The 9,784-nt window shown below is 43.3% G+C and overlaps 1 gene segment (V, D, J or C); it reads right to left on the bottom strand.

Moving 5' to 3' along the window:
• Window positions 1-2,928: 2,928 nt before the first annotated feature.
• Window positions 2,929-4,426, bottom strand: LOC106509766. The segment is given in 2 exon segments: window positions 2,929-3,920; window positions 4,288-4,426. Coding segments are annotated over 2 exon segments (585 nt in total).
• Between the last annotated feature and the right edge of the window lie 5,358 nt (window positions 4,427-9,784).

The following is a 9,784-nucleotide window of genomic DNA, read 5'->3' as shown; positions in this document are numbered from 1 at the left end:
GTTCAACATCCATTCATGATCAAGACCCTCGCCAAAGTGGGTATAGATGGAACATTCCTGAATATAATCAAAGCCATTTATGATAAACCCACAGCAAATATAATCCTCAATGGGGAAAAACTAAAAGCGTTCTCACTCAAATATGGAACAAGACAGGGATGCCCACTCTCACCACTGCTCTTCAACGTAGTTTTGGAAGTCCTAGCCACAGCAATTCGACAAACAAAAGAAATAAAAGGCATCCATATAGGAAGAGAAGAGATCAAACTGTCACTGTATGCAGATGACATGATACTATACCTAGAAAACCCTAAGGACTCAACCCCAAAACTCCTTGAACTGATTAATAAATTCAGCAAAGTGGCAGGATATAAGATGAACATTCAGAAGTCAGTTGCATTTCTGTATACTAGCAATGAAACATTAGAAAAGGAATACAAAAATACGATACCTTTTAAAATTGCACCTCACAAAATCAAATACCTCGGAATACACCTGACCAAGGAGGTAAAGGACCTATATGCCGAGAACTATAAAACTTTAATCAAAGAAATCAAAGCAGATGTAAAGAAATGGAAAGATATTCCATGTTCCTGGATTGGGAAAATCAATATTGTAAAAATGGCCACACTCCCCAAAGCAATCTCCAGATTCAATGCAATCCCTATCCAATGACCCAGGACATTTTTCACAGAACTAGAACAAACAATCCAAACATTTATATGGAACCACAAAAGACCCAGAATCGCCAAAGCAATCCTGAGAAACAAAAACCAAGCAGGAGGCATAACTCTCCCAGACTTCAAGAAATAATACAAAGCCACAGTCATCAAAACAGTGTGGTACTGGTATCAAAACAGACAGACAGACCAATGGAACAGAATAGAGAACCCAGAAATAACCCTGACACCTAGGGTCAATTAATCTTTGACAAGGGAGGCAAGAACATAAAATGGGAAAAGGAAAGTCTATTCAGCAAGCATTGCTGGGAAACCTGGACAGCTGCATGCAAAGCAATGAAACTAGAACACACCCTCACACCATGCACAAAAATAAACTCCAAATGGCTGAAAGACTTAAATATACGACAGGACACCATCAAACTCCTAGAAGAAAACATAGGCAAAACACTCTCTGACATCAACATCATGAATATTTTCTCAGGGCAGTCTCCCAAAGCAATAGAAATTAGAGCAAAAATAAACCCATGGGACCTCATCAAACTGAAAAGCTTCTGCACAGCAAAGGAAACCCAAAAGAAAACAAAAAGACAACTTACAGAATGGGAGAAAATAGTTTCAAATGATGCAACTGACAAGGGCTTAATCTCTAGAATATATAAGCAACTTATACAACCCAACAGCAAAAAAACCAATCAATCAATGGAAAAATGGGCAAAAGACCTGAATAGACAGTTCTCCAAAGAGATATACAGATGGCCAACAAACACATGAAAAAATGCTCAACATCGCTGATTATAAGAGAAATGCAAATCAAAACTACCATGAGATACCACCTCACACCAGTCAGAATGGCCATCATTAATAAATCGACAAATAACAAGTGCTGGAGGGGCTGTGGAGAAAAGGGAACCCGCCTGCACTGCTGGTGGGAATGTAAACTGGTACAGCCACTATGGAGAACAGTTTGGAGATGCCTTAGAAATCTATACATAGAACTTCCATATGACCCTGCAATCCCACTCTTGGGCATCTATCCAGACAAAGCTCTACTTAAAAGAGACACATGCACCCGCATGTTCATTGCAGCACTATTCACAATAGCCGGGACGTGGAAACAACCCAAATGTCCATCAACAGAGGATTGGATTCGGAAGATGTGGTATATATACACAATGGAATACTACTCAGCCATAAGAAAGGATGACATAATGCCATTTGCAGCAACATGGATGGAACTAGAGAATCTCAACCTGAGTGAAATGAGCCAGAAAGACAAAGACAAACACCATATGATATCACTTATAACTGGAATCTAATATTGAGCACAAATGAACATCACCTCAGAAAAGAAAATCATGGACTTGGAGAAGAGACTTATGGTTGCCTGATGGGAGGGGGAGGGAGTGGGAGGGATCGGGAGCTTGGGCTTATCAGACACAACCTAGAATAGATTTACAAGGAGATCCTGCTGAACAGCATTGAGAACTATGTCTAGATACTCATGTTGCAACAGAAGAAAGGGTGGGGGAAAAAACTGTAACTGCAGTGTATACATCTAAGGATAACCTGACCCCCTTGCTGTACAGTGGGAAAAAAAAAAGACAAAAAAATAAATAAATAAAAATAAAAGTTTTCTTCAACTCACAAAAAAAAAAAGATTTATTTAAGACAATAGCAAGAGGAGAATTCTTGGATTCTATGGAAACATGAAAGCAAAGAACTCCTGGTCACAGAAATGCAGCCAATCCTACTAACCAGACAGGTAAACACGTATTGTTTTGGGGTTTAGTGGTAATATTTAAAGTAAAACTCAGTAAAAATCATTCATCTTCATTGCAACATAAACCCGTAGTGTTGGATATAACTGGAATTGAACTAAGAATATGTATTTAAAAAAAGATAACAAAAAAACAAGCTATAGCATTTGTCTGAATGTAAATATTTGCTGAGAGGAGAAGTGAAGAGGGAGACAGAAGAGACATTGTAATCCTCACTGTGGTAGGCAGATAAAGAAAAGCTTTGGACCAGAAGGACCAAAACTTGCAAGAGGATAGACATGTGCGGTAAGAATTGGACGTGACTGCCCCCTAGTGGGCTGTTGAGATAGGCTCAGGGACAGTGTCCTGACTTGAAAGGTGCAGGACACTTATATATTCAGATATATATTTAAAGCCTTTAAAAAATGAGACATTTCAGTTATTCATTTAATTATATCTAACCTAGAAACTGAGTGAGATTTGTATTCACGAAATGAGTCACTTTATTTATGTTTGACATTTTTTCCTTTTTATGACAATATGCCATCAAGCTTGTAATCTCCACAAAATTATTTAAGTTGCAAAAAGACAAGAAAATCCAGAGCAAGGGAGAATGTCAGAGGGTTTGGAAAATCAACATTGAAAAATCCACAAGAAATAGAAGGGTGAAAGAGATGTGATATTTTCATTGCATGAGAGAGCCATGAGATTACATTGGAAAATAGAATCACACAGGCTGAAATTGCAGCTAAAAAGATCCTTTTCTAGTAGTGCCATTGTTTCTAACCTGATGTTATGCTCTCCTCTATGGTTATCAATACACACCAGGATAAAAGTTCTGATTGGCCCAGGCAGAAAACAAAGGCTGAACAAATGGACTTCAGCTAAGCTTTGGGTGACCTGCAGGCCAGCTCCTATCACTGGCCAGTTTCTAAGGGGGCATCTCACCAAAGCCAGGGAGCTGACAGGTCTGAACATGTGGTGTCCGAGGAGGAGCTGAGGCTCTGCTGGTCCACAGGCCTCAGCTGCACCCTCTGCCCCTGGTTCTCCCACTTCTTCCTCTTACACAGACTCAGAGCATCTGCCCCTCTGCTCCCCCAGACAACACACACCCATGTGTGCAGCTGGGCCCCCAGGAGAGGGGTTTGTGTCAAGGGCTGTATCACTGTGGGAGGAAATTCTTTAAATTGCTGGCAGTAATAAACGCCTGCATCCTCAGCCTCCACCCTGCTGATTTTCAGGGTGAAATCTGTGCCTGACCCACTGCCGCTGAACCTGTCTGGGACCCCAGAGGCCCTGTTGGTAGCCTCATAGATCAGGAGCTGTGGAGACTGGCCTGGTTTCTGCTGGTACCAACTCAACAAATTGCTTCCATATTCCTCAAGGCTCTGACTGGACCTGCAGGAGATGGAGGCCGGCTCTCCAGGGCTGACTGACAGGGAGAGTGGAGTCTGGGTCAGCACGATGGCCCCACTGGATCCTGAAATAATGAGAGAGAAGAAGAGCATTCTGAGCCAGTATCATGAGTAATTTTCACAATTCTCTACTTGTTATTTACTTCATGCTAGATTCATTTTTGATTGAGAGTTCTCCCCAAAATATTCACCTTGAGAAAACCCCAGGACTTACAGCATCAAAGATCTCTAGAGGTCATGTGTCTACTTGCCCACACTTTCACCAGAGGATGGGTACTTATTTTGTCTGGTTTTATCCTCATTCTCTCTTTGCTAAACATCTGCCCTTGGCAGAGGGTGAGAGATGTGCACATACATGTTTGCACATGCCCACAAAAAGCAGCCCTGCCCCACAGCACCCCCTTCCCCTTCTCATCTCCCCTCCATCCTCACCTGGGACCCAGAGCAGGAGGAGCCCCAGGAGCTGAGCAGGGAACCTCATGGTCAGCTGTGCCCGGATGAGCCCTGATCAGTCCAAGCCAGACTAGAGCTGCCCTTTTATGTCAGGCTGGCCTGGGCAGGTCCTCCCCAGGGGACAGCATGCAAATCCCCTGGTGGGGGCAGCAGAGGGGGAAGAGCAGGTGGGTGGAGGCACTCACATTTGAACCAAGAGATATCACGGTCTCACCATTCTCATCATTTTCACCCGTTATCTTGACATTCATGGGAGCAGCTGTCACTTCTCTTTACTCCCTTACAGTCTCAGGAAGATCTCTCATTGCTCCCCTGCTTGTGCTCACAGGTCATCCTTTTGAATGTACTGAGTCTTTCTAGTCCTAGTTGAGTAAGTCATTTTAAAATTAAAAATAGCAATGAATGCTACTTAAAATTTATCAAACATTTAAATCATCAATCGATGTGATCAAAATGTTCTCTTCTGGAAACATTCTTTTCAGCTACGTTAATAAACCCCTGGACTCACTGGACCTCATGAGGATCCCCGTCACCGTGATGACACATATGAGCCCCCAGAGCTGCTCTTCTTAGTAGAAATCTGGGGAGCTGCCCAGGTGGGAAAAGCTTGACTGTAAGACCTTCGACCCTGAGGTCAGACCTAGTTTTGTTTGTTGTTTGTTTGTTTGCTTTGTCTTTTTCCTTTTCTAGGGCTGCTGCCATGGCATGTGGAGGTTCCCGGGCTGGGGGTCTAATCGGAGTTGTAGCCACCAGCCTACACTACAGCCACAGCAATGTGGGATCCTTCACCCACTGAGCAAGGCCAGGGATCAAAACCACACCCTCATGGTTCCTAGTCGGATTCATTAACCACTGAGCCACGACGGGAACTCCCAGACGGAGTGATTTTCTATTAGAGCCGTATAGTCATCAAACCTGCATATCTTGGAGTGTGTTCTCTCTTTTCTTCTTAGATGAAAGAGCCTGAAGCCTCATCTCACATGCTCCTCTCTCTAGTGGCAGGTCCAAGGGCTGCACCATTGTTCCTCTTTCAGCCACTAGGAGGTGGCTGTCTTTCTCCCTGAGGTCCAGACACAGCTCTGAAGTGAATCCCGTCACACTAGAGAACTGGCATGTTGACAGGGACCTATAGCTGTGAAACACTCATTTGTCTTTTATTTTTATGATTTTTCCTTTTTAGGGCCACACCTGAGGCATAGGGAAGTTCCCGGGCTAGTAGTCAAATGGGACCTACAGCTGCTGGCCAACCCCACAGCCACAGCAATGCCAGATGCTTAACCCACTGAGTGAGGCCGGGGATTGAACCCCCCACCTCATGGTTCCTAGCCAGATTCGTTTCCACTGTGCCATGACAGGAACTCCAAAACACTCATTTTTAAATAGTAACTAATTTTTAATTTGTTAAGAAACAGGTTGGATTTCTGGCTGTTGGCTAGGGGGTTAAGAATCCGACAGCCATGCCTTGGATCGCTTTGGGGGTACATGTTCCATCCTGGCCCAGGAATTTCCAAGTGCTGTTGCTGTGGCCATAAAAAAACATTTCAAAAGGAATATGTAACAAATCACAGAGTCTTACTTCATTTATTAAACTCTTTATTTTTGCTCCATGTAACTTGCCTTTCATAGCAAAAACTTCATTATGTGGTGAGGTGTAAATTAAGATATACAAAATGTGTACCTCTCATTTACAACGTCAGTGTGAAAATATAGATATTTAAACTTTCTAGACAGTTAAAGCGTATCCTAGAGATTTTCGTTTAATGTTCCTCCGGGTCCAATAAAATAAAGAACCTCTAATTCAGTCGTTGAAAAGCAGATCTAGTTTAAAACAGAATTTATACCAATTGAAAAAGTACATGAACACACAAGTCAATGAATTTTGTTGATTTTACATTTCAAACTCAGACTTCATAGCTCTAATTCCGAATAGCATTTATACATCAAAATGTGACCACCTTCTTTGTGTAAATTCTTAAAGAACATTTTCATTTTTTTCTCTACTTCCCAACACACAGCGTGCTAGTTTCTAAGGGAAAATCGTAATGAGTAGAAAGAAAAAAATAACATAAAAGCATGCACATATGCTTTGTATGCTGCTGTCAAATCCAACTGACTTTTCTTGAACATTTAGTGTAGTATATTTTGGGAATATTTTATCTTTATAATCTAATGCTTTAAATGTCAAGGAGAGTGTATAGAAGTACAGCCGAAGGAGAGGTCCTGTCTGTTCCATGAGACTTTCTAGGAATGCTGCGCTGCCCACTCCTGCCGTCTGCATTATTCTTCATGGCACCTGATCTCACCTTACCTCCTGGATGTGAAGGACCCTGGCTCTCTTCCTCCCAACCATTCTTGCATCCTCTTCCCTCAGTCATTTCTATTCTCCTTGGGCACCTCCTCATTTTGTCACACTTTCAGGGTGGCATTTTCCCTTTAGTTTTTTTTTTTTTTTTTTTGCGTTAGTGTTGCTGCCATTCTCTACATGCTACTCTTCTTTGACCATGTCCATTCTGAAGATGCAGATTTTGTATTTTTGGTGTTATTTCATGTCTTCACTTACTTGGGTCATTATTCTGTATTCATTCTAAAGGAATGGTGGGACCTTTTTTTCTTTTTGGTAACATTTTAAAATTTCCCTTCTTCAGGCTCCTCAGTGGCATATGGAAGTTCCCAGTTTTATCCCACTGGTAAAGTCGGAGCGAGAGCAACTCTGGATCCTTAACCCACTGCATCAGGCAGGGGATTGAACCATCAGCTTCACAGAGACAAGGCTGATTATTAAGCCACTGAGCCACAATGGGATGTCCTCTGAAGCATTTAAAAGGTATTGCTGCCTCCCAAAGAATTTCGGTTTTCAACATTCCTATCTCCACATTGGAGACTACCTTGAGAACCGTGTTCCCTCGATGATGTGTTGGAGTAGCTATTTCCTGATCCGCAAGACATGATTCTTTAGGAGCAGGAGGAACTTTCTTTAGGTTGCTGAGGTGGTTTCTTTACACCAACACCTAGTCTGTATCCACTACAAGAAAGTGCATCCTTTAAACCCCTTGGTGCTGTGTCTTCTGACTCTTTGGTGCTCTGTGGTTGCCAGAGGATGCATATCTGGAGCTGATTTCCACAACTTCACTCTCCGGAGGCCCCTGTTTCCCCAGGCCAAGGCTGTCCTTTCTCTGGGGGACTGCAGGCAGGGTTTCGTGTGTGTCCTTGGTGCTTCCCTCTGGGAAGTGACCATTGCCTCCTAGGGTGCAGCCTATTGCTCCCCCTCCTGGCTCCATAGCCTTCTCTGTCACTGCTGGGATGAACTCTCTTCCCATACTCCCCCAGGATGCTCACTTCCTCTGAGTCGGGCTGTCCACATTGTCAATCTGGGTTGTTCTTTTCTCCATTGACATAGAGCATGAGGTCAGAGTATGCTCTGCTTCTAGTGCTTCTGTAAGCCTGGGCTTTGAGGATTTTCCTTTACCTTATTGTCCGTTTGTACTGTCTCCTGAGGCTCTTTTATGAACTCCCCTTTATCAAGCTGTTGTTCTCCTATGGGAACTTAGGCCTGCGTGAACACGGTAAGTGTGAAAACGTATTTCCACCCATTCCCTTGAGGAGCATGAGGATTAGTGTGGGTTTTTCTACATCGTATATGAAGTTGTGCACTGCCTCTTACTCTGCTCTTTCCAAGTACTTTTATCACCAGTAGGTACTGTCTTCTACGTATACTTTTTAAAGTATCGATTGAGGCGCTCATTATTTATCTTTTAATCTTTTAATTTGGGAAATGACAAACTCTGGTTTCTCTTCAGATCACATAAATCTTTCACCTTTATTTGGGAAATGACATAATCAGGTTTTAAAACCCCACTTGAGCTTTTTCTTCAAAGCTGCGGATGCTCATAATGTCTTACTTCACTTGTATATTTCCAGTTTGGGTTTGCCAGCATTTTCTTTCAGATGACTACACCTAAGTTCAAAGGCCGAAGGGAGCATCCTTTTCCCACTTTGCTCTGTCTTTGTCTGATTTTGCAGTTGAGGTTCATGCAACCAATGAAGGATCATTTTCTGCTCTTGTATTTTCTCAAATTTGGCCTAATTCGGAAGAGGCATGAGTTTTCCTAAAGCTAGTGTTCATCTCTTAGACTGTCTGACTCCAGAATTTCCTTTGGGGGAATATTTGCAAGGATCCATCCAATTATTTCCTGGTCATCCTGATGGGCAAGTTTCCTAATGTTTGTCAGTTTGGGGAAGTGATATATCTTTCTTAGAATTTGTCTCTTAACCGCTTGCAAATTTTGAGGCATAATGTTTATGTTTTTTCACAAAGTTCTCCTATGGCTCCAACTTGTGCTGCACGCATGGACCCAATGCTTTGTTATGTGGAATCTCCAAGAATATTTCTGGCCAGCAAGTAAGGAAAAGGCAAATACAAGAAACAATCAGTGCCTTCCACATGGTGGAACAGGTCGTTGTCATCCACAGTCCCCCAGGGAGTCTGATCCACTGGTGTCCGTTAGAGTGTAAGGAGGCAAAGGCAGCCATTATTCTGGGTGAGGAGAGTGGGCAGAAGTGGAGGCAGCCAGCACCTGCAGTCAGACGTGCTCTGGCTTTTGGGGGAGGGCAGAGAGGGCCTCATTGCTAGCCTCTGCTTCCCGGATGAACTTACCCCCAGGTAGATTAAACACTTCTTCCCTGTATTAAAACAAGACCTGGCAAGAAACATTGAGAGAAGCAAATCTCAAAATCCACATGGAAAAAAAGATGGATAATCCAGAACATGCACACAAAAAAAGCAAGAACTTATAAAAACTGAATGATATGGGAATGAACAACCGGTCCATAATTGAGGCAAAGATCATACTAGACAGTTCATCGAAGAGACAGCCCGATGACAAGTAAGCATACGAAAAGTTATTCCACACTCTGTGTCATCGGAAGATGCAAATTAAAACAATAGACACCCTGCACACCTGTCAGGATGGCCTAAAGCCCAAACAGTGACAACACTCAATGCTGGCAAGGATGTGGAACAACAGAACCTCTTATTCATTGGTGGTGGGGATGCAATGTGGTACAGCCACTGTGCAGCCAGGCTGGTGGTTTCTTACAGAAAACAGTCCTATCATGTTTTCCTCCCAAACTTGAAAACAATATCCGCATGAATTCAGCACACAATGCTCCCTGGCCCTTCTAGCAAAAACTTGCCATGACCTTCAACGTGTGGTCTGAGAAATGCTCTCAGCAGATGGAGGCACCAGGGGCAGCTGGGGCAGCCCAGCCTCACACATCTTCTTCCCGGGGGGTGGGGGTGGGGGTGGGGGTTAGGTGCTGGCCTGTCACACTCTGGGAGGTGCATTGTTAAGCTGCTGACAATAATAAGTTGCAACATCTTCAGCCTGCAGGCCGCTGATGGTGACGGTGAAATGGGTGCCAGATCCACTGCCCTTGAACCCGCATGGGACCCCACTTTGCAAAGTGCATGCATCAC

The sequence above is a fragment of the Sus scrofa genome, unplaced genomic scaffold (assembly GCF_000003025.6).
Source record: "Sus scrofa isolate TJ Tabasco breed Duroc unplaced genomic scaffold, Sscrofa11.1 Contig1913, whole genome shotgun sequence".
Classification (NCBI taxonomy): Eukaryota; Metazoa; Chordata; class Mammalia; order Artiodactyla; family Suidae; genus Sus; species Sus scrofa.
The sequence above is the reverse complement of the archived record's forward strand: the minus strand, read 5'-3'. Positions and strand labels throughout refer to the sequence as shown.